The 27,056-nt window shown below is 35.7% G+C and overlaps 1 protein-coding gene across 1 annotated transcript; it reads left to right on the forward strand.

Moving 5' to 3' along the window:
* Nucleotides 1–3,307: 3,307 nt before the first annotated feature.
* On the forward strand, nt 3,308–19,415 carry LOC119074613 (DNA-directed RNA polymerase II subunit RPB1-like). The gene is made up of 5 exons (XM_037180872.1): nt 3,308–3,497; nt 11,711–11,902; nt 11,964–12,111; nt 12,167–12,557; nt 18,242–19,415. The coding sequence occupies exons 1-5, from the start codon at nt 3,495–3,497 to the stop codon at nt 18,987–18,989; spliced, it is 1,482 nt and encodes a 493-aa protein (XP_037036767.1). The 5' UTR covers nt 3,308–3,494; the 3' UTR covers nt 18,990–19,415.
* The last annotated feature ends 7,641 nt before the right edge of the window (nt 19,416–27,056 follow it).

Consider the following 27,056-nt stretch of genomic DNA (forward strand, 5'->3'; position numbering starts at 1 on the left):
CGCTCGAGTAGCTCTAATCACTCTAGCTGAAACGAATCTGCCCCGATTTTTTATAATTATTTTTTTGTTCGAATCGTGTTACGAATACCTTTCATTTGATGGGTCGCACGCCTCTGTAGGTTTCAATACAGCTAAGCTACAGCCGAAAACGCGTTCCCGACCCTCGAGAACCACACTCAGAAACCACTTCGAGGCCAATAAAACAAAATTCTGGTTTTTCCTGGGGTAATGGCGTATCACATTTTCATTTTTATGCCCACCCTGAGGTTCCTGCAAAGTTTCATGGAGATTGGCTGACTAGTTTCCGAGATCGACCGTCGATAGACAGATAGATAAAAACATACAGAGTAAGTTGAAAGATTTTGATTGTTTGGAAAACGTTAATTTGGTGCATTTTCTATCAAAATGACCAACTTCAAAGCGATGTATCTCCGGCAATTTTAAAGTTACATAGTCGAGTGATAGCTCGTTTTGCTCGTATTTGAAGCGCGAATAAGATAGAATAGGATTTCTGGTGATACAGGCCAAAGGAAAGAAACTTAAATTCTCGCCTATATACAGTTGCCGCGTCTCAAAAAAAAATTCTTCGTTCTTTTTTTGGAAGTTAGACTGCGTCAAGTCCTCCGCTATCGCTCCGGACATGATAAAAGAAATTTAATGACCAAATTTTGCATCACCGAACCAATTTGCATCAATCTAACCGTCAAGCAAATGGAATGTCGAAAACTAGTCGAAAATTGTGACTCATAATTTACTCGAGTCCATTCAATCTTCTACTTCTATTGAACAATACATTTGTTAGAGTTTCATGCAAAACCGTTCCAGTTTTGTAAAAATACAGAGGACGTGAGTGAAATTCAGACATCAATTTGCTTTAACAGTTTTTCAGCTGCTCCACTCATACAAATACGGATGAAATAGTGACGTGTTACGGATGTTCGCTTACCGCCAATGGACTTGAATGCGTCCTCTGTATACTAGGTACTCTTCTAAATAACAATGCATCTGCACAAATATAGAAATAAAGGAACTCCGTTAATCTAGGGGCTGCTAACAGAAAAACTTATCGCAGGATGGAATCAAAATTCTTCGTCTTCATTCATCGTTGCTAACTGAAAAGTAGTACAAGGATTCAATTAATGACTTAGACAATGAATTCGTTTGAATTCAGTTAGGGCAGAGGAAAGGCTAAGTTCGAAAATGAGGAAATTCGATCGAGTAGGTACAGATGTAGGGTCGAAATGTATTTTATCACATAAGCACGATGTTCGGATGTCAAAATTACTTAACTAGAAGAATAATTCAAAAATTACACTTCAGTTCTATGTTGTTGTCTCGTTTTCGCTTATGTGATAAAATAGAGTACACACTTGTCACTATCAGTCTCGGCAAGCCTCGACTTCTTCGTGACAAGTGTGTAATATATATTGTAGGATTCGTTACGGTTTTTAATAGTCATTTTCTCCCCGAGTCGAACACAACGTTTTTCATACGTACAAGGCATAAAAAACCGGTTTCTGCACGACGAAACGAACGCATGAATTTGTGACACCATTTTCAAAAACAAAGTGACAGTTTCGGGAGAGAAAATATGAATTTTCTTCCCGAAAATGTCATCAGACGAAACGTCATTTCTTGAGTGGAGAAAACTAGATGTGTAGATGTGTAGAGGCCGTAGGCCGAGTGTGACAATACACATAGTGTGCCTACAAAAGCATTTATCATCGAGTTGTATACAACGGTTTTCGCAATAGATCTCTTCGTTTGGTGAAACTGATGACGGAAACGTGAGGAATGGTGGGAAAAGTATGCAAACTAATTGAAACCAACTTCACAATTTCACATAGTAATGAATAAGTGAGTGCGTCCAATTCTTTGAAATGAATGTAAATGAACTAAATACGGGGAATTCCCTTAGAAGCAAAGTTGGTTGTCATTAGTTTGCACACAAAACCGAACCGTCGATCGTCACGCCAGCGGTCATTTTAGTGATCTATAAAGGCAAAGGAAAGTCATACTTTTCGTCACTTGTTGCGAAAAAGCAGTTTTAAGCGTAGTAGATAATGTAAGCTACTGATGCAAGTTCCTTTTTATGTTTTTTTTTCTATATTTAATGCCCTCGAAACAAATGGATTTGATTGTAAGGATAGAAAAACTTTCCTTATAGACGTATGGGGTATAAGTTATGGCTCTAATAAAAATGAAAACCAACCGTAATAGCTTAATAAACTTTTTGAAAGAATCTGTCCACGATTTATCAAAACGTCAATCAATTATAAACGTTTTAAGCCGAAACCAGCAAGAGGAAAAACTGAATTGTCCAAATAAAACTGTCTCAAAAAATCGTGACTATCATCGACAACAGATATATAGAGATCACGACGATAAGCCAAAAATCATTTCTTCTCTATCAACATCCAAAACCAATCGCTAATCGCCTATAATGAAATTAAATTTCAATTAAAAACTAAATCGATTGTAAGTTAACAAGTAAAATGTCAGCTATCGTTAGGCTAGTTAAAATCTGAACAATTTAATAGAAATATCGTTTTCGCACCTACTCAACGAAAGCAAGGCACGAGATGAATTTGCATTTAATTGTTTTGATAAATATGGATCGTGTCTGGCGAATTAAAATGTTTATGAAGAAAAGCGAGAAGAATGTGAAGCAGGAAAAAAAATTGCTCAATCGAAAAAACAGAATTTTTTTCTGGGCTCGTTTTAAAAAAAAGAAGGTCTCTCGGATATTCCAATATGTGAACCCATACCTGATTGATGCTGTGTCACTCTCACTCATAGTCCGCATATCTCAAATATATCGATCAATGGAAATATAACCTGTGTGCTTTCTCATCAAACATACATTCCTACCACAAAGTGGTTTGTCTTTAAGTCTTCACACAATAATTTCATTTATCCGGCATGTATACAAGTACACAAGTTAGCACCAGCACATGTGGTATGTAGACAATTGTGTGTTACTGTATACATCATCCATCGACAGAATGAATCCAATTTCTTTTATGTAACAATATTTCATCGCAGAAACTATTATAATCGACATACAACCTGCGAAATTATGCGTTCACCGACACCGAATTCTTGTGTCCAACGAAACGACAATCGGTCTTACCTTCTTTCTGTTTTTGTTTCTCGCTTGTTAATATTAAACTGAAAAATAAAAGCTTCGCCCGTATACACATCATTGTACATATAAGTTATACGTACTATCCAATCCAACACCGAACCAGTTCGTTCAGATAAATTGGAGAAATGTGGATTGGAATATATAAATGGACAGGCCCCACTATTAGATGGTTGTAGTACTTAACTTACTTTAGCGCAATCAAGATCCCTTTTGGTCGTTTATAAATATAAGAGTGGCAAACAAGTGTATGGTGCATTTTGTATTGTTCGGTTCAATTTGATTAACGAACGTGAGCTTTGTGATTTCTTTTCTTGATATTGGATATTTGCTGCGACAATTTATTAAAATGGTAAGCACTTCGTCACTTTAGATAGTTTAATTGAATTTTAAGTAAATATTTTACAAACGGCAAGAGTATCACTGTAAAGTTTAATGAATCTGTTACTTCTGCAGTTTCAAATGTTCTGTGATGTTTCATGCAAAATCTTTTACTTCATTTGTTTTGAGATGCATTTTGTTATATAAGTGAACCCCAGCCAGAAATCGAAGTTTTTTTTTGCGACGTTCTAGTCGATAACAGATGATAAGTTTGTAATAATAATCAGTAGTTTGATAAATTAAATTTGCTTACTCACGAAGTTGTGTAGCCGAATGAAATTTTAGCAAGGGGAACACTGTTGACACTTGCGACAATTATCATTTTTGCATGTAAAATACCTTACGTAATTGTTTGGGGATTGATATTTTGCCACGAGGGATTATAGTCCTCGCCTTCAGCTCTGGCCTCCCTCTAGGCAAAATAAAAATCTCCAAACAAGGACGTAATGTGTCATTATGTGATGGATCATTTTCATAGGAGACAAACTGCAATGTAATGATCAACTTTGGCTTGGGTTAGGAAATATAAGTAATTCTTATGCGAGTTAAGGTTTCACACAAGGAAAAGAGGCAGAGCCGGTTATCTGAAAAACCGGAATTTTTGGTTTGGTCTGAACCGAACCAAAAACTTCGGTTCGGTTTAGACTAAACCGAATATTCCGGTTTTCCCGTAAAACAATATGAACGAAGCCAGACTCGTCTAAATTGATTGATTTGATTAAAAACTCACCGAAAATAAGAAAACGCAGCAATAATATACAATTTGTGTGAGAAATCATGCTCGAGGGATTTTCTGGTTTCAGTACAATTCGTATACGATTGCCCCGTTGACTTATTTTCGGTGAGTTTATAATCAAATCAATCAATTTTGACGAGTCTGGCTGCATTTGATGTTGTTTTACAAGAAAACTGGATTTTTCGGTTCGGTTTAAATCGAACCGGAATATTCGGTTTGGCCTAAACCGAACCGAAGTTTATGGTTCGGTTCAAACCGAACCGAAAATTCCGATTTTTCGAATGACCGGCTCACCTTTGAAAAGAGGCTCCCACTTCAATTACTTTCATACTGCCTATTTGGAATACGTAAATAGGTAAATAGGTAACAGTAAATAGTACATAAACAAAACAACTCTTATCGTGACAATTCTGGTGTAACTCTTCATCTGGAATTCCCCAAAAGTTGAATAAGTTTAAGTGTATTCTTGTAGCAAGGATTGCTTCTAGAAATTAAAAATTGGTTCGTCCATTCAATCACATCGTAGTGCTTATTATACACCGACAATGAAAAACGTGACTTAAATTTTGGAGCAGGTAGATATTGCAATACCATTTACAGAAGGAAAAGTGTTACGGCTATTTTCCCTGCATGTATCTTGATGGAACCTTTATGCAAAAATATGAAAATTATCAGTAAGGGCTCAAGTTAACAACAAGATTTTATGTGGGGTCATCATTTTGATGGACGTCACTTTGGCGCACTAGTGCGTAAATATGAATCGCACTAAAAGAATCTTTACTTTGTTATTTGCTCAGAAATTTAATCATTCTATTCACCGTCAATGATGAGCGTTACTACTTGTTTCCGGTGGTATTCTCTTAAACATTGATATTTTGACTTGTGTAGTTGCATTCCTAACCTTCGCTTCGAGCCGCAAACGCCACACTCGTCAAAATACAAATCTCTGAACCGGCACTAAAGCTACTATATATTGGAACGCAATTTCTCAATACCAGGTCAATAGCGAGACATATTCGAAATATAAAACATTTCTCTTTATATGCATGGGTTAAGAATTATGCCAGAATTAGTCAGAACAAGTGAGTCAGACCAAGGTTCTGAAAGGTTCAGTGTCACCTGCCTTCATGGGTTTCTTAACCTGTTCTTTCAGAACCTTGAGTCAGACGAAGTGGAAGTTTAGGGTAAAGAAGGCGGATGACTGGTATCACATCTTATTAACAAAACCTGTCAATTATGTCATGTTGATTGTTGGCCAAAGAAAACCGTGCTTGAGAGTACCAAATGTCATCAAAAATATTAAAATTATTTATTTGTCTTTTTATGTTCAAATAAAATAATTTTATTGTTGTCAAAATAACATAAAATGGCCTGAGAAACTGAAAACCACAAAAATTTGTTGAACCACTTACACAACCCACATCGGTCCTCTAACCAATTTCCACCATTTATTTTTAATAAATTAATTGTGTAATAACGGTAGAGATATCTTTCCTAACATTGCAACATAATGGATCCATTGAAAATGTTCGCAATCAGCAACAATGAAACATCTCTCACATTTGAATGATATAGATATACACATCGCCTCGTTTAAATTCTGATTACCAAAAATTACCGAAAAATTATAAAAACTCGTATAACCAACGGTTATAAGTGATCGTATACTCAAATTCAAATGCAAAAAAATATTCGCCTAAGTGTAGACTTTCATAGGTAGCCAAAGTGTGGGTCAGTGCACGTTCGTATAAGAAATAAATTATTCAAATTGGAAAAACCGCAAGGCGTACCAAGTAAAAAAAAACTATGTCTAAGAATCAATGTCTAAAAACAATGAAACTTTTGCCGATCCCATTTGGGTATGAATGAGCGTTAAGTCACATCATCCAAATATTGAATAAAGAAAGTAAGTTAAATATTTTATACGGCTTATTGAGACCGGTTCAGTTTGCTTATTTGTTACATATTTTGTTTTTTAATCGGAGTAAAAAAATGTACATGAAAATAATAAATACAAAAAAAGTGTACTCTCAACTGATTCGATTTCATTCAAAACCGGATCAGAAACGGTCATCACCAACAGCCAGCATTAGTCATTATTAAAAAGCGACAGTTTTAATAACATCGTAAAAATATTTTTATAAAGCCGAGACATTAATAATTCGTTCAAAAGAAATAATCTCTTTTTTTTTCGTAAGAAACCATTCATGTCCACATTTCTGCGATGTACCCAGTCTGATTACACTTCGCAATTTTTTTCAGTTATTTTCGTAACATGTGAATAGAAAGGGACTTTAACATGGATTCGACGGAAAAAAAATTGTAGGAAATTTCTAATTGAAATAACTCATCTGGCTGGGAGCAAAATGTGATCGTAATGGAAATAGAGATAATTGTTGAAAGGGTGAATAGAAAGCATTATGTTCGTACGTATATAATATGGTTCTGAAGAATGTCTGTAACGATTTAATGGTTTATTTTCCATTTTGTTCGATGTTGTGAGAATAATGGGTTTTCAATTTTAAAATTGAACAGCGAAATTCATTCATAAGTTCATTACAATTAACAACAAAATTTTACGACTGGAGATGCGGGAAAAGGCGATTATAATTTTTTTTCGAAAACATATTTGCGTGTCGCAATACAGTCCTCACGCGAACCAATACAAAGACAACATAAATTATTGGTGATAATGGATATATAATTGAATCATAGCATAAGAACATCACTTCAATTCAATTCACTGACCGTAATCGACACATGTTCCCTAATATGGTCTAGAGTCTAAAATGGTCTACACCAACCTGCTGATCTAACAAAAAAACACAAATTCACATTCAAAAACTTCCTGACATTGCAGTAGTTTTTCTCATCGATGTCAGTGAGCTTTTCTTTTGTTTAGAACATTTGTGGTTTCTAATGTGATGTATACTAACTAACACATATACATCTAATGGAGATTGAAATACACATGGAAGAAAGAACATCATGTGTTGTACCAACAGTTCAAAATTGGACTTGAAATAAAAATGTCCACGGTAGCTCAATTGGTTAGAGCATCAGTCCGGCAAGTTGAAGGTTGTGAGTTCGTGTTTCACCCGCGCACATAAAAATTTGTATTTCACATCCAATTCGATTCTAGTATTTCTAAGCTGAAAATTAAAAGAATTCGTCGCGGAATATAGCGTTTATCTAGAAAAATTTGTGGTTTCTCTTCACAAGACTAAGTTGACCTATAGTTTTTTAAGGTCGAAATGACGTGCCTTTCCTAAAAAACATTTCTTTGCTAAATATAATAGATTACATAGAGGATACAACGGAAGTAATTCATTTCATAACAAGTCAAATTTGTGATATGGATGAGCTAACAAGTGTGTTTTTGAGCAATAAGCTTCGGAAAATGTTTTTTTGACAAGAGTAGTACGTGTATACCCCGGGTCGAAGGCGAGGTTTACAAATACAGATGGCGTGTGAAAATAACAATTTCAAAAGCAAGTTACTTAATGTAATCTACTAAATTCGCTGTCCCATCCAGAACAGATTTTTTAACGGAAAATCTGCTACTCATATAAAAAACAAATAAGTTGGAGAAACTCTTTAAATGTAAAAACGAAATTGTTTATGTAATGAAAGCTTCCTGTGTGGAGTTGTATGTATAATCTGCCCCAGCTTTCGCAAAAATGAATTGGAGAAATGATTGAAAATGTTTGAACAACCTCTAGGGCGTGTGCGTCATTTATGAAGGACCCCTTTAAAACAGTGATTATTACAATTCGGACTTTAAAGTGTCACGAATTTAGGCATTAAAGTTGCATACTTTCGATGTACATTCATAGAACAAAGCATAGTCTACCATTTTCATTCTGATTACATTTTCTGATAGAGGAGTAATGGCCACATTTCTTCTTGAAACTATCAAGCGATTGGTAGAATTATAAATTACGTTCGACTAAATAACGTATGCAATTAGTCTCGAACACATCAGTTGCATTACGAAATAAGATTTGCTGCTTCATCTTCGGTTCGATTTCTAAGGAATGCATTCAATGTTTACATCGAAACTTAATGATAACGTAATAACGGTTGCTTGCGTCTAAAATTATGCGATTTTTCTGGCATTTCAGTCCGAACTAAATACCCACCGTTTCAATTTATTTGAATTTGAAACCGATTAAACGGCAATTACATTCATTAATATCGAGTGAAATCAAAATCAATTTATTTGAAGAGAGAGAAAAAAATGACCAAACCGTTCAACTGTTCAACATAATAAAATAAAATAATTTATTAAGTTTATCTTGTCTTGTTATTACATTGATTCCCATTCATTTTGCAGAGCAATCGTAACAGTTGTTGATATTAATAATTTTATGGTTCTGGTACAAAGTCTGCACCGATTCCAGTTCGTATATAGTTATCGATTTGTTTTTATTTTTTTTTATTGCGTTCGGCATGTATACAACGTGCAACATACTTAGTGGAGAAAGATAAATTAAAATTTTGAATGGTACACAGGTAAACAAAGTGCATGTATAACGTGTTGCATTTCATAGATACACTTTTTGTATGTTGAATAACATTTCGATTGGATGTACGTACACAAATATGATAAGCGGCGATATAAATGGACTTACAATATTACCGTCTTTAAATAAATAAAATTACAAACAAAAAAGTATAACAGACTCGCTTAGCTTTTGAGTGAACTGTAGCAGTGAAAGTGGTTTTCTTTTCCATCACACAAAAAAATGTGTTTTTCGAAAGGCTTTAGGTTTTTTTTTCGTCTTCTTGCTTTGTACTCTAAATTGCAAGTGTAAAGACTGTACCAAAATATTTTGTAAATAATTTCACGAATTTTATTCTGATGTAAGAATACAGGTTTTTTTAATCGCATCGTAAATATATATAAAAAGTAAAAGCACATCTGAAGCATTGACATCTGTTATTCTTGCGATGCGTGATGCTGGTTTTTTTTTCTCAACGATCACAATATAATTAATGTTATGCTCAGTCTTCTTGGAAGCTGCACTGTGGGAGTCTTTTAACAGTATCTCTTGTAATTACTAACATTTCATTTCCATTTGTTTGTCGCAGACTCTAATTTGTATCTGATTCCTAAAATACAATCCTTCAGATGAAACGCTTCATTTTTTTGTTTAATCCTGCTTGCTCCCACTTGATCATATCGTTTTTCCAAACACCTGTCGCGTGGCAAATATTAGTCCGATTGAAAAGCTAATTACTGTTCCGGAGTCTTGAGGTCATTTGCTATACGCTAACACTTTATTTGACTAAAATCCTCGGAGAAAAATTTAATGATTTTTCTCTTGATACAGTTTGTTCATTTCATTTTTACACAGTTTCTAAAGATTGTCGATATGTCAGAGTTTTTAATGTACCCAGTCAATTAAGTTCTTCCCAAATTGCGCAATATTTGAATTCGCGATAGAAATTTTAAATTTTGCGCCAAAAATTCATAATTTGGGAAGAACTTAATTGACTGGGTACATTTAAAACTCTGACATACATTGGATCTGTTTTAACGACATATATTCGCGACATATCGCAGCGTTTTTCTATTGACAATATAAAAGAATAGTAGACGATAAAAAACGACTTAACCATAGTGGGTGAGGCCAGCTACAACACTCCATACTCAGTTCCGTGGAACAACGATGCTGCAGGGAAGGCGGACTCTCCGAACATCTGCTATATTTTTAGTCATAACTCCAGTGGATGGATGTACTCACACCAGCCAGTGCGTATACTCTACCTGTAGGTCTTTCCAAGGCCGACATTCGTACAACATTACAACAATTTAAAATAATTTTTTCTTGAGTTATTGCCGAAAAACTGTTTTCGGTACCTCTGACTGTCTTTACTTTTGAGCTCTTTTCACAGAAAACCAATTTTTTTTAGAAAAAGTGAAATATACGTGTTTTCTAGAATTGAAAGACGAATCCAACGAGCTATCACTCATTAAAATCGGAGACTGCTTGTTCCCAAAGTTAAAAAAATCACCTAAAGATTTGTCGATATGACTCTTAACCTTTCACAGACGGCAAGCATATTAACAGTTTTACTATATGATCTATTACTTCCTTTGATCGAAGATTTTCAGAGATTTATGTCAGAAATCTTTTACTTCATTTGATTTGAACGTCTTTTATTATATAAGATCTCATCGGGCAGAGCTTGTCGTTAATTATCTATTAGCTGTCTGTAACAGGTTAATTCTGTCCGTATACTGATATTTTTCGTTTAAACAAGATGTGTGACATACAGACATCAGGTATCATTGGATAGATGAAAGAAATTGAATCTAGTACACATACCTTTCATTGACTTTGAATAAGTTAAGAAACAGCTGAGTGTGAATCACTCAAAAGTGGTCGCATTAGAAATAGCAATGATGCAGTTGGTCCACACTATTGTCAACAGAGGCGAAAGCTGCGGAACTATGAAAGCTCCAGAATTTCGAAATATTCGGAATTGTGAAAGCTCCGGAATTGCAAAATTTACGTAATTTCAAAAGCCTCTTAATTGCAACCACTCCGGAAATGCAAAAGCTCCACAATTGCAAAAGCTTCGGAAATTGCAAAAGCTTCGGAATTGTAAGAGCTCCGGAATTGCAAGAGCTCCGGAATTGCAAAAGCTCCGGAATTGCAAAAGTTCTGGAATATTGCAAAAGCTCTGGAATTTCAACGGAAGCGGAATTTCAAAATATTTATTGTCGTTTATGATTCTTCGTACTTTCAGCATAAATTTTGCCATATATCCCATTCACTAAACTAATAAAGTGTTCAACATATTACTAATTGTATTCACTACAAACATCAAAGTAGATTTCTTGTTACATTTGTAAAACGGAAAAACTATGGGTCTCGTTCCGATCGGTGCAAGGATTTTAATCAGTATTTTTCAGAGTTTTCGGTTTATCTTCTTTTCATTTTGTGACCTCGTATGGAAAGTGACTAATGCATGAAACGTATGTGTAAGTCCTCATCTCAGGAATTTTTTTCAGAAATTCAAGAAACTTCCTAAAAAGTTCATATAATTTTAAAGGACGTCGCTGCAGTAGTTTTAACTGTATTACAATTGACTAGAAAATGAAATAGAAATCATTAGCTCGTTCAATCTGCTACTTCATTCACTTAAACTATCTCATAGTTTTCGCAATATAAGTGATCACTACCTAGAACTATTGGGCCAATCTTGTTGTAAATGTTGATAGCACATGACTATCTGTTTCTAAAAGTTGATAGTATTAGTACAATTTGTAGTGAAGCAAGAAAATACTTCGATGACCTTTTCTGTACTTCGACTTCCACCCCTAAAACGACGCAAAATTCTCTTTTTTACACTAGAACCCAAACTTCCTCCCGTCCCTGAAGAAGACTGACAAAATTTATGGAAGACTGTGACTAACTCAAAAATATTTTTTTTAGAACATCATCTTCTGTGTGCTACTTGTAGCACATACCATCATCGCCGAAGAGACCAACAAAAAAATCAATTTAGAAGACATCGAAAGAGATAATCTGATTAGCGAGCGACGATCGCAAGGCAAAGAAGTGCTCGAAGGACAACATACACAGCATTTACGACCGCCCAGTATACACGCTTCAACTAATTACGAGGTACAAATCATTGTTCAGTAAAATTGAATACGTAATGAGCAGGTCGTGCTGTACATTTTAGATAAGACACGGAAACGATGCGGTCTCAACAAGTGATATAACTTACTCCCATCAAAGTCCATCTGAAAATCACTATGCAACGCATCAACAAAATGAAGTTCAATACGTCACCGTAGAACCGCAAGCGGTCCAATATCAAGAGGACAAAGGTTAATTATTAAAACCAGCTTCGAAGACTTTGAAGGACAATTGAATATTTCACAGAGTATGAATCTCAGCCACAGCAGTCTCCACCAACACAATACAGGCCAGTTCATGAAGAAGGGCGAACTTATTCGGCTCCCGCACGTCACTCTTTGGTATCTCCAATAATACCTACACCAAGTGCAACTCCTTCTCCGTATCTAGCCCAGCAACCGCAATACGTTTATGTTCAGGCTGGTCAGTCGCCCAACCAACCGTCGAGCAGCAACTATGACCATCAGTCACAAGGTGGAATACGTTATGCACAAGGTGTCCAATACGCTCAGCAGGAAGAATCTGCTAATGCCGCTTATGGACAAGTGTCACAAACAGAGACAGAGCAATCGGATAATGGTGTATCATACGTACCACAACAGTACATTCAATATGTTCCGTATGTTAGCCAAGGACCGTAAGTATTTGTGTAACGTTTTTCCTATCAATTATGGTTACTGAAACGACACCTATCATTTTCGGATTAGAATCGTTTGAACCATTTTATATTCACACCCTACCTCTTCTGTAGGTAACACTTAAATTCAACATTAATTGTTGACACTCTCAGCTGCAGTACTCACAAGTTATTCCTTTAAAATTGTTGCGTTACATTTTTACTAAAGGGGTCTAGGGGTCTGGATAGATATCAGTACTTTTAGTAGCACTCTGTTGCAGTATTTAGTGCAGGAGTGAAGGACTATTTTTCCATATTTTTTGGAGGAATTCAAGCCAATGTGCAAAAAAATTTACGAAAATCTCTTTATAACATACATAGCTTACCATCATTATGAGATGTAATTACTAGACGTTCCGTGTTGGGTTGTCCAAATATTTTCATGTCTGTTGCCAAAACAGATTTCGTTGAACCCGACAGCCAATATGTAATTTTAGTTTCCATCACGATTCTTGCTCTACCGTAATGTCATTATAACAACTGGAAATACTATTTTGTATAACTGTTGTTACGAAAGTCATCCACCCATATTGTTGTATACCTCGAGTTATGAACAAAAAATCTATTTTCACGACTCTGTTGCATGCTTTACCTTTCGGTAAGCTGCTCCAAAAATCAACACGGATCGCTGAAGCTTTGATTTCCCAAAAAAATTAGTTCAAGCTTTCGCGATATCACTCTTTAGTGACCAATGAAAGAGTACTTAGGTAACTCAGTACAGTCGCAAAGGAATAATTATAGGTTTCATTGGATGCTGCGAAAGTAATTCATTACATGAGATAACAATTACGCAATAAAAGGAAACTGCCAAATGTGTTTTTGAGCAACAAGTTTCGGTAACTGTCGTTACGACAAGTGTAGAGCTTGTTCATCTGAGTGAAAGGTGAGGTGAACAACTAAACTTGTTGAAAAACAGTTATCGGAGCTTTTTATCACAAAATTGTTACCTCATGTAACGAATTACTTTCGCAGCATCCAATGAAACCTACTATTTCTGCCTACCCAATGCGAAAGTTGAACATTGCATAGAGGGATTACATAACAGAACTTTATGTTAGTACAACCGCTACTCGTAAAACTCGCCAGCAATTACCAGCACTACAAATGAGGTATCAATGAAAAGCTTAGACAATGTATGTTACGACTAGCATCTTAGGTTCACATTAAGCGTCATCAGTACCAGCCCAGACCTGTCTAAAGTTCACACAGATTTTGAAAAAAAATTCTTGCATTTTTTGCAAACATATATCAATGAATCTAATCAAACTAGGCATGACCCGAAAGTACTTGAGCTCAGCTTTCCTACGAGCCCACTCTCACCCGGAACGATCATTTATAACGGCCTAAAATTTCGGATAAAAAACACTATTTTTCCAACTTCGGAGATCTTCCACCAGCAACCAGGTGTGGCTCGAGACTGTGTGAGGCCTGTTTTAAGGTCTACTGGCAAAGACCTTTCAAACCATGTATATATCCATCCCAGACGAAATGGGTCCGATTTTGATAGGTGGATTTTCAAAAGAATCCCTCATAGTATTATCGGTTAATTTTGATTTGAAATTCAACTTTTGCATGTGGTAGGCAGTAAAACAGAATACATTGGACGCTGCTACGTAATTCATTACATCGGAAACCATTTTGTGATACTTGCAAAGTCACTCGTGTATTTTTGAGCAACTTGCTTCGGTAACTATTTTTCGACAAGTTTAGTAGTATACCTCGCCTTCGGCTCGGGCAATCACACTCTACACTTGTCGTAAAGACTGAAGCTCGTTGCCCAAAAAAAACTTACTTCGGAGTTTGATTGTATCACAAAATTGTTTCCGAGTAAATGAATTACGCAGCTTCATCCAATGTATTCTGTGTCACTGCCTAACACATTCAAAAATTTAATTTCAAATAAAAATTCACGAAAAATGAATTGAATATATTCCACCTGCAATCGATCATTTTCGCAATGGGTAAATAACTATGTAATGATCAACTTTCGCATGGGACAGGCAGTAAAGTAATGAAAGTGATAAGATTGTTGTGAACTACTGATTTACGGAGTATGTCATTGTATGCTGTTTGTGCTGCATGCTTATTTTTTCGCACACGATGTCACATCTTTTGCGCTGAAAACCTTCGCACAAGACTAGGTTGCATAAATAACTGTTGTGAGGTTAAGTATCAATAAAAGTTTGAATATTTTACACTACTTTTTGAGTGTAATGTAATTCACAGCAATCAAACAGTAAATAAACAAAATGTTGTTACGCAAAATTCGGCTCATTTAATGAAATATCAGATCTTGAAACAACATCGGCAAGTCTAAAAAATTGCTGTTTCGATACGCAAAATTCAGTCTTTTTTGTTGAGGACAGTCGTTATTAGCCGATTAACAACATTATTTGAACAACAAATAAAATTTAATTGATAGTTTCATCGAACCAGACATTATCTCATCAATCTTAATGAAATTATGAACAAATCAAGACATTTGTTCTAATTAATTCACTTTTTTTTTCGTTCGGTCATTACTTCGATTTCAATTCCAAATTATTGCTTTCAAAATCAAATCAATTTTTTTTCTAGCCAGTTGAATTCAATAAAGAATTCAATTGAAACAATTTTGTATGACATGATTTGCTTCTGATTTTTTTGTAGATTTCATACATCGTCCACGATCACACGTTTTTTTTTTGTTTAATTGAATGAAATGAAGAATGAAAAAAAGCGGCATGACAAATGATCATTCGTAATTTTCTTGCACGGCTTGCGAGATGGCTTGAAATAAATCATTAATATTATACGTTATGAGTTGTGCAATTTGTGTGCACTATTTGAATGCTATTCAAGTTATGCTTCAGACATTTGAACGCTATTTATGCAAGTACAAATCTTGCGATGTAGATTTTAGGAAAATGTTTAAACAAAACGAAATTTCTGGAACGACCGCCAGTTTAATTCAGAGCGATTTATGATTTCTACGTTTAAACAAATATTTTTCTATACAAGAAGAAGTAAATTCTAAGAAGTCCGACACTAATCACGCTATGTCCTCGGCCTGAACGAAATTTAAATTCTTTTTTTTTATTATTTCAATGTACAGTTGGACGTTTTCATACTAAATTTGATCAATTTCATGTCGTGAACATTATGTCTTTGATGTACGATCACTACCGAAAATTGGCTCTCGTCCTCCGCACCAATCACCTTGATCTCCGAACTACCATGTACCTTCTGTTGTAATGATTCATAAATAATTAAAATTAATCAAAAGATGACATCTAAAATGCTGAGCAGAAAATAAAATTGAGCCGCGAAACTCTGCTTCTATAATGAGTTAATTTCAAATATAATTAGCGGAATGTTTGATATTTACGTGAGGGGAAAAGCCACTGATAGATATCGTCCCAGCGTAATTTTGACACGGTTTTGGGACATCATTGAAAGAGATCATTCATAAATTACGATTAGCTGTATCAGGGCTGTAAATTCTTGAAAAACTCGATAAATAAACAGCCCGCGAAATCATGGGCGCGCGTTAGCATAGCGTGTGTGTGTGTGAATGGGTATGGTATAACAAATTTGTTCGCTTTTGGTAAGCTCTGCTCGCCTCAATTTTTTTTCCTAAATTTAGTATTTTTTAAATTTTTCAAAATTTTTTTAAATTTTGTAAATTTTTCAAAATTTTTTAAATTTTTCAAATTTTTCAAATTTTTTAAATTTTTAAATTTTTTAAAATTTTCAAAATTTTTTAAATTTTTTAAATTTTTTAAATTTTTTAAATTTTTTAAATTTTTTAAATTTTTCAAATTTTTTAAAATTTTAAAATTTTTCAAATTTTCAAAAAAAAAATCCAATTTTTTTTAAAAACCGGAGCATTATAATTTGATTGATTCTGCTCATTTAATTCATTTTTAAATAATTGTAGTTTTCGAAGAAATCATTTCGAAAACATTACAGTATAAAAGCTTAGACACGTGCATTTGAACGGATTACCCGCAGGTATACCGCGAGTAAACAGCTCTAATGCGCATGTGTAAGCTTTTATACTGGAATGTTTTCGAAATGATTTCTTCGAAAACTACAATTATTTAAAAATTAATAGAATCGATCAAATTATAATGCTTCGACTTTACAATTTTCAAAAAAAAATTCACAATTATCAAAAAAAAAATCAAAATTTTCAAAGTTTTCAAATTTTTCAAATTTTTTAAATTTTTTAAATATAACAATCTACTAATTCTTCCAAAAGAACTGATATCAGTCAAAAACACTCAAAAGAGTAAAAGTGACGCAAGTCCCTGTGCATACTTCCAAAACAACTGATATCGCTGGAGGTGACGCATTCTGCGCTTGTACGCAAAAACTGTAACAGCAAAAATTTGACCAAAGAAATTATAGAAACAAAATTTTACTAAAGAAAATTTGCGTCACAAGTGGCAGATGTTGAGGAAAGTACTTTTAAGAAATTTTTTAAAATAGGCAAGAATACGTCCTAATACGTCCGAATCATCATGGTAAAATTTTGTTTCTATAATTTCTTTGGTCAAATTTTTGCTTTTTTGGTTTTTTTGTTTCTATAATTTCTTTGGTAAAATTTTTGCTGTTACAGTTTTTGCGTACAAGCGCAGAATGCGTCACCTCCAGCGATATCAGTTGTTTTGGAAGTATGCACAGGGACTTGCGTCACTTTTACTCTTTTGAGTGTTTTTGACTGATTTTATCTCTCCAATTTCACAAGTTTCTTAGGAAATAATTTTGATGGCACCATTGAAAAGGCGGTACGTAATTTATGAATGATACCATATTAAAAATGGAAATATACCAAATTCACCAATTTTATTTCCCGTTAATCTGAGTAAATTTTGGTAAATTCGGTAACTAATTTAACAATAATATGTCCTGGTTCATTGAAATTTGTTAAAGGAATAATTGGATTTCTGAATTAATGAACTACGTACTACATCCAATGTATTCTAGTTTATTTCCTGTCCATGCGAATGTTGACTGTCACAAAGAAAGTCACGTGAAATAAACCGAAAATATTCATTCATCATATAATTGATCATTTTCGCAGGGGACGAACTCCTATATAATCTTTAACTTTCGCACCAGGCAGACAATAATTTATCACCGAGTTGCATTCAACTTTTTTCGCTATGAATGCATCAAAAGTTTTACTCTAGGTCTCATTCAATTCCCCTGAAAACATTGTGACAGAGAATTGCCCCTCGCATTTGTGTAATGATGTACGAAGAGAATGATTTTCATCATTTTTCATTTAATTCATTTTTTTTTTAAATGATATGTGCGAGACGAGTGCCATACCCATGCCAAATTGCATGCATTCCATATACATATGTAGCATTTATTTTAGAAAGTTTAATCATCTTTATCACACATTAATTTTTTATTTTATTTTTCGTGAGTCTTATTTGCAATGAGATCGGTCTCATCACATATCTGACGAAAACAAAATAATTAAATCTTTGACATTGATGAAATTAAAAAAAATTGTTTGGATTTGTCAATTTTTTGTTGACGTTGACATAATTGTCGCCAAATTGTAATTTATCACGTAAATTAGATACCTTTGAAGCAATAGTGATGACAAGACCGTACAAAACTAATAGAAATGTTAAACTATCATTTAGCGATCAACAAACGTTCATTATGATGGTGCCTCTAAGAAATGCACACACTTACGTTCAATCACCGTCTGTACCATCATACACCCCACAGAGCACGTATTCGATTCAGAAACCACAACAAACTCCAACCGTCACCTACACACACTCAGCCCCTGCCGAAGAAAATGCTCCACTTGCAGCTCCACATTCGACAATTGCACCGTCAGTACCGTCCCAACTACATTATTCGGTTCCATCATACTCCTCCTACCATCAACCAGCACAGCCAGCTCATTCTATCCAATACACACCGCATCAAGTTCAAATCCAACAATCCATTGAATATCCCTCCCGACACGAATACTATCATGCACCGAAGATTGTTTCACTGCACAGTGCACCACAGTATCAATCGCACTTCCAACCATCCTATCAGTACGGATCTCCGCAATTGGATTTCTTCGGCGCATACAACAAGCAGCACTCCAGTTTACTCGACTCGTACATCCCAAGTTCGGTCATTTTGGATAGACAGCGAGCCTACTTACAAAAGAATCAGTTGTATCATCAACCGGCATCGCCGTCACTGAATCACATTCCAACAGCGTTGAATGGACACAGTTTGAATGGTTATAATACGATTGCCTATTCGACGCCCCTGGGGTACAGTTACAATCATTTGAAACGGTCTCCCAGTCTACCCGCGTCGACGAAACTAAAGGTGAAAGGTCATAAAGCAACGAAATTGACTAAAGTCCCGACGAAAGTTTAATCAATTTTCCCCTTTGATTCGACTCACGTGACAATAAATTATTTTCTCGTTAATTCCAATTTATGTATGATCCAAACCTGCACAACACAATAATGTGCTTGATTGTGCAGTTGCGCCAATTTTGTGATAAACTCAAAAGGAAATCTTTTTTTCCTCAAAAATTTTATGTTTTGTTGCTTGGAAATGTTGATGAAAAATTCAAATTGACTTCATTTTGTTGAACAACATCGTTCGATTTAAATTGATTTATACTACTAATTCCATATTTTGTAAATTTAGTCTCGTAAGTGTTGTAATTTATGCATTTTTTTAGGTGCCACTAGTCGTGTAAGATACAATTACCGAATGCCTTCATTTCGATCATAATCGAAATGAAAATTGTTGCATTGTTCGTTTGTAAGTAAAATTAAAATATCAGAATCTGTTTACGACAGTCGTTTGTTTTATTGCACCCAAAAAATTAAAAAGTTTCGTAATACCACTGGCTCCGATTCTTCCGAACTACTTATTAAATCGAGTGCTTCGACAGCTAATCACCGACTAAAGTTTGTCCTTGTTTTGGAAGAGATGTTTACTCTTCGACAGCTAATCACCGACTAAAGTTTGTCCTTGTTTTGGAAGAGATGTTTACTCTTCGACAGCCAATCACCGACTAAAGTTTGTCATTGTTTTGGAAGAGATGTTTACTCTTCGACAACTAATCACCGACTAAAGTTTGTCCTTGTTTTGGAAGAGATGTTTACTCTTCGACAACTAATCACCGACTAAAGTTTGTCCTTGTTTTGGAAGAGATGTTTACTCTTCGACAACTAATCACCGACTAAAGTTTGTCCTTGTTTTGGAAGAGATGTTTACTCTTCGACAGCTAATCACCGACTAAAGTTTGTCCTTGTTTTGGAAGAGATGTTTACTCTTCGACAGCCAATCACCGACTAAAGTTTGTCATTGTTTTGGAAGAGATGTTTACTCTTCGACAACTAATCACCGACTAAAGTTTGTCCTTGTTTTGGAAGAGATGTTTACTCTTCGACAACTAATCACCGACTAAAGTTTGTCCTTGTTTTGGAAGAGATGTTTACTCTTCGACAACTAATCACCGACTAAAGTTTGTCCTTGTTTTGGAAGAGATGTTTACTCTTCGACAGCCAATCACCGACTAAAGTTTGTCCTTGTTTTGGAAGAGATGTTTACTCTTCGACAGCCAATCACCGACTAAAGTTTGTCCTTGTTTTGGCACAGATGTTTACACTTCGACGGCTAATCACCGCCTAAAGTTAGTCCCTGAAAGTGACCAAATTTTCCTAGCTGCCTGACATTTAAAAATTTCCAAATACATCAAAGAATATCCAACTTTTAACATTTCACATACGTTGGATGGATGTTCTACGGAATTACTTTTCACATACATATATTTGCAAAACATGCTCTTACACCACAGATCGAGTGTCACTCTGAATTCAACTCAGATAGATTGTGGTATGGACAAAATAGAAGTTGTGCAAGCGATTTCTTGCGTACGTTCTTTACGCATCAATAAAGCGAATAGTTTTGCACCAAGGAAGGTAGTAGTAAGGAGACTTTCACTTTGTTACTAATTGAATAATTCAATCTTACACTTCATTGAAATCTGATCCATATGGACACTTTCGATGTGCAGGACTCTTGATGTTCAAAGGTATTTACGAAGTTGTTGTTATGGTAGTTAGTTTGACTTTAAAAATACGCTGTGGGTCTTACTATGCCATTTCTTACCATCAGAGACGAAAACGATGCAATTTGAAGAAAATATTATGTCAAATTTTTACAAACAGCAAGCATATCATCAGTACAATTATTAAATCTATTACTTCTTTTGATGTAGTAAACATTTTCAACAAGATTTTCAACTAATAGAGTAAATCTTTTACTTCGTTAAATTTAACATGCATTCTGCTATACAGCGCCTCTTCAACCCGAACAAATCGATTATTTTCTTCATTGTTGTGAATAACGAAAGACCCAGAAGTCCACGATCATAGCACATAATTTCTTCGACGAATTGAAGCTTGAAAAATCACGGCTTAAGAGTATGTCCGAGGAAATTTTGATAAAGACGATTCACATAGTAACGAATCCTATATACAATTGACGAAGTATGAGAAAAATAATTTCTTTTCATTCCCTTGACTGAAAGTCAGGGTCTTATGAAAGAAAATACCCTTAAATGTCAGTAACGCTAAGTTCACTATGATATTGGAAAAAAGCGTTGAATACAGAAAACGTCCGTACACTTGTTAACGCGGTAACTCGAGTAATTCTTAACCGATTTGCAAAATTTTGGTTTTAATCGACGGAGAATGAAAATCATGAGGTTAAGTTCGAAGATGGGAGTAATTCTCAATAGAATTTTATTCCTTGTTACCGCGATAACTTCCCTAATTCTTATCCCATTTTCAAATTTTTTGTTTTATTCGAATGAAATTCTTGAGGTTAAATTTGTTTAGATGGATAATGTTAGAACAACAAAATGGGAGAAATTCTACACAGACGCTTTTCCTTGTTAACGCCATAATTTAAGTAATTTTTACCTGATTTTCAAAACAAAAATCCAGAGGAATATTCATGAGGTTAAGTTCGTAGATGCACGGTGGGGCTGAACCACATTATTTTGAGACTTCCGTGAAAATGGGGATATTGGCTTGGAAATGATTGGAGAATGTTTTTCGAGGGATTTCACCGCAAAATCAAAATCGTTTGGGTGGGAATGCTCGCAAAAGCTATATTGGTTGCTCAAAATGTAATCGAAGGAACACCAGGGTGGGTCGTATTGTTACTTTTATTTTCTTTTTAAACGCCTGCCCCAATAAAACACATATTATGGTCCAGAGAATTCATTACAGCTAAAAGAATTTTTAGCCCCGTACGAAGTACGAAGGGGCTTATAGGATTACGATGCCGTGTGTAATTGATGGAATTCGAAGCAGACGGTAAGGGCAAAGTGTTTGCCTATGTTCATAGATAACGAATCCGCAATAAAAATTTTGTCTGTCCGTCTGTCCGTCTGTCCGTCTGTCCGTCTGTCCGTCTGTCCGTCTGTCCGTCTGTCCGTCTGTCCGTCTGTCCGTCTGTCACGTCGATATCTTGAGTAAATCAAATCCGAATCGACCCCTCCAGAGCTGGGGCCCCATAAGTGCTTTAACGTTTTCCAAAGATTTCTCTGGCCATTTAAAGGCTACACTTGTAAGTGATACATCAAATGAAAGGTATTTACAATACCTATCCACAAAAAAAAAGTTTATGGAAATTGGATGACCGACTCGTGAGTTAGACCCCTTGGTGTGAACTAGGTACAGGGCGGCAAGCCGTTTTTGCTTGTAGGTTAGTCAAATTTGAACGGATTTAGATGGATTTTGATTTATTAGATAGGTATTGACCGTACCAATCAGGGAAAAAAAAGTTTATGAAATTCGGTTTACCGGAGCGTGAGCTAGGTCTCTTGGAGTGAGCTTATATGTGGCTACTCGGCCGTACAGTGAAGGTGGTGTTTTTTGTTAATATCTCGAGTAAAATTTAACCGAATTTCATGAATTTTTTTTTGTTTGAAAGATACTAACGAATGTAAAGCAGCCGTTGTACTTTCCACCTCCTAACAAAATGGCCGTCGGCCGCCATTTTGGATTTTTGTAAAATCAATATAAATAGGTGAAAATGATAATTCCAAAATCACTGATCAGTGGGAAGTGTAGTTTGTGTTACTTTTGAAAGGAACGTCGTACGGGGCTTCGTAATTGCGCTATGCGCAATTTTTAAGACGTACACATTGCATAAGAATTTTACGACGTTTACGGGCGCAATAGGCTTACGGTAAGAGTAGGGCGACGGACGAAGTAGGGTCACGTGCGCAATAGATGTACGGGTTTGTACGGGGCTCAGTCGCAGCAAACGCTCCGACTGTTCTGACGGCTCGTTTTTAAACTCATTTTCCTAGGGCGAAGACATGATTTTCGATTTTCGGGGTCGTAGAGTGAGGTTACATACAACGATGAAGGATTTCTCTGACATGAGTGAATGGAAAACCTTAATATTAACTAGAGTTGGTAGCCTAGCAATGTAGCTTTAAAATGACACCAATATGTTGGAGATCGAGTTCTTCACTTGAGCTTGGTAGATGTGTAAACTTTCCCGACCATGAGTTTGGGCCAAAATTGTAAACTTTTTGTGCACATAAAATCTACAAATCGTAACATAATATATCGTGTGTGGCAGTGCCTATATTCGCGAAAATATTTTCTTAATTTTCTCAAATTTTCACAAATTTCATAAATTTTCACAAATATTCTTGAATTTTCACAAATTTTCGTGAATTTTCATGAAATTTCACGAATTTTCTTAAGTTTTCACAAATTTTCATGAATTTTCAAGAATTTTCATGAAATTTAGGAAAAACGAATAAACAAGAGAACTATTAGAAAATCGTCAAACACTCAGTTTAATTAACATTTAGTCGATGGGTCCCTGTGTCCTCTGAAAGCCCTGTGTCAAAGTGAGGTCCGGAGCATGTTAAAGTGTTTTTCGGTTGAGTTTAGTATCCTGATGAAGAAAAGTTAGGGTTAAGGCTAAGATCCTGGGCAATAACTTTTGGCGGCGGCATCCGAAAATCCGTGTTTTTCAAGTTTTTTAGTGAATATCACGAGAACTCGAAAAGATAAAAAATTAGTTTGTGTAAAATACAGGATAAGCTGAAAAAATCGTCAAAGTCGAAATTTTTAGTTATTGAAAAAATGCTTAATTTTGGGCCATTCTCTTCTCTTTTCAAGTGTTTTACATATATATATATATACAAAAACATTTTGATTTCTTCATTCGTGTTCAGAATTTAGAGATTCGCATATCCCAGTTAATATATATATATACTAGGTGTATCCCGTGCCCATAAGGGCACCCCCACATTTATAACGATCGGGGTCTTCGACCCCTCTGCATTCGAATGGTTTGAGCGGAGCTTCGCTCCGCTCAAACATTCTTATGAAAAGTTAGCCCCAAACAACACCTTCTTCTTTTGTAATGCCTACTATCGTCTTTTCATTATTTATTTTTCATGCCAGGGGGCTGCCGCCCCCTGGACCACCGCAATCTCCTATAATACACCTTTTCATGCAAAACTCCTCATCCCGTGTGACACTCCCACATTTTTACAGTTAACTTAGCCCGCAACAACACCTTCATCTTTTGTAACGCCTAATATCGTCTTTTTATTATTTATTTTTCATGCCAAGGGGCTGCCGCCCCGTGGACCCCCGCAATCACCACTCTTACACCTTTTCGAACAAAACACCTCTTCCCGTGTTACACTCTGCTGAAAACCATCAATTTTTGGTGAATCCCGTACGCTTCTACAACTCATGCCACAACTCCTGTTTCAATACCGAACAACTTTGCCGAAGAAACTACCTTTCCATCTGCTTCACATAAAAAGTTACAAAATTCGAGGGGGTGGTCACTCACACACAAAAGCGTACACTGTGGTCACTTTCAAACGACAACTCTTTCGATAACCAACAACTTTGCCGAAGAAACCAACTTTCCATCTGCTTCACATAAAAAGTTACAAAAATCGAGGGGGTGGTCACTCACACAGAAAAGTGTACACTGTGGTCACTTCCATACAACCACTCTTTCAATAACCAACAACTTTGCCAAAAAAACCAACTTTCCACACAAAAAGTTGCAAAAATCGAGGGGGTGGTCACTATTACCTAAAAGCATACACTGTGATCACTGCCATACAACCACTCTTTCAATGCCCAACAACTTTGCCGAAGAAACGAAGCTTCCATCTGCTTCACACAAAAAGTTACAAAAATCGAGGGGGTGGTCACTTACACACAAAAACGTACACTGTGGTCACTTCTCCACAAACACTCTCTCAATTAACAACAACTTTGCCGAAGAAACCAACTTTCCATCTGCTTCACATAAAAAGTTAAAAAAAATCGAGGGGTGGTCACTTACACACAAAAGCGGACACTGTGGTCACTTTCAGACGACAACTGTTTCGATAACCAATAACTTTGCCGAAGAAACCCACTTTCCATCTGCTTCACACAAAAAGTTGCAAAAATCGAGGGGGTGGTCACTATTACCTAAAAGCGTACACTGTGGTCACTTTCATACAACCACCCTTTCAATAACCAACAACTTTGATGAAGAAACCAACTTTCCATCTGCTTCACATAAAAAGTTACAAAAATCGAGGGGGTGGTCACTCACACACAAAAGCGTACACTGTGGTCACTTCCATACAACCACTCTTTCAATACCCAACAACTTTGCCGAAGAAACGAACTCTCTTTCTGCTTCACAGCCAAAGATACAAAAATCGAGGGGGTGGTCACTCACACAAAAAGCGTACACTGTGGTCACTTCTATTCAACCACACCACTCACCTCTCAAACCCATACAACTTTCCCCGAAAACAAATCCATTTTACCCAAAGAAAAACTCAAAATCATCATCGATCACTGTACGTTGGAGTAGCTCAGAAATGACCCACTTGGAGAGCTCTCACTCGCTCGAAATTGATCCGAATTTCCTATTTTTTTTTTTCCTCGATTCGTACAATCCATACCTTTCGTTGAAACCCTCACACGCCCCTCTAGCTTCTAAAACAGCCGCACCGCAATTACAAACGTGTTCCCGTTGGTGGTCAAACACCCTACTTACCACCTTAATTCCAACAAATTGAATCCAATTTTTTTCCACTTTTTTTCCTTCGCTTCGTACCATCAATACCTTTCATTTGAGCCCGCTCACGCCTCACCACCTGCCAAAACAGTCGCTCCACAATTTAAAACATTTTCCAGACCCTCAAAAAAACCCATAAAATCCACTCTACCACCTCCCGATGAAAAGTTAGAAAAAAACTTTCTTCTGCAACTTTGTTCACCGCAATAAATTGAACATTTCTTGTTCCCCACCCGACGCTCCATCTCTCAAAATAACCGAGTTATTCCGATTCTCCCATTTTCCACCTCCCCACAGTCATAACTTCACTATCTCCGAACAGACTTTTCACCGGACCACGTTTTCTCCACGTTTCAGACCATTCCCTACAACATATCAAAAAGTGTTTTTTTTTTTTTTTTTGCTCTGAACTTTTGTTTTGACGGTAAATAGCGGACAAACAGACAAACATCCCGTCGTTATAATATAGTATATATATATATATATATATATATATATATACTGGGATATGCGAATCTCTAAATTCTGAACACGAATGAAGAAATCAAAATGTTTTTGGAAAGAAGAGGGTGGGTATTTTTCATGAAATCTTCGATTTCGCTGTTTTCTTTCCTGTTTTTTCAAATTTTTTTCGTAGACTTACTAATTATTTGATGGATATTTAGGAAATGCGGTCTTTCGAGCCTTTTTTCTTATTCGTAGTTGTATGAATTCCAAATATTGTAAGATCCGTTCAAATGCTGACGAAAATAAATAACTTTTCTTATTCTAACTGAAAAGTGCCCAGCTCACCTACCAAAAGAGGTTCACGTTGGTTTAAAACGCACGAAAACCGCTTGTAAACCTATTGTTACATTGTTTAAATATGGTGCATACGTGCAATTTGATACGTCAAGATATTCATGCTCTTTGTTTTATACATATGACCAAATTATGTGATTAGGAGCGAATTGAAACAAAAAACGATTACGGCCTCGTACTCGTATCAAACAAATATATACATTTATATCCCGATACGACGAAGAGAAACTAGTTCTGAGTTACATTTGTTTCTGTTTCGATAAAGTGCTACGATTTTCAGTTTTCAATATTACTATCCTATTACTTGCATCCATCATAGTAATTTATGCAACAAGTTGCGAAAAGTAGTTGTTTTTGTCACTAGATGTGATGTTATCAGACGAGCGTAGCAAGTTTGATAACAACATCGTGTGACAAAAACAACCACTTTCGCAACGTGTTGCATACAACGTTTTATGCAATTTTGTCGCAAAATCACTTTTTCATGTATTATTTCAAGGTATATTGATTTACTTTTTATCACTAGTGACAAAAAGTTATATG

Source organism: Bradysia coprophila, unplaced genomic scaffold (assembly GCF_014529535.1).
Source record: "Bradysia coprophila strain Holo2 unplaced genomic scaffold, BU_Bcop_v1 contig_151, whole genome shotgun sequence".
Lineage (NCBI taxonomy): Eukaryota > Metazoa > Arthropoda > Insecta > Diptera > Sciaridae > Bradysia > Bradysia coprophila.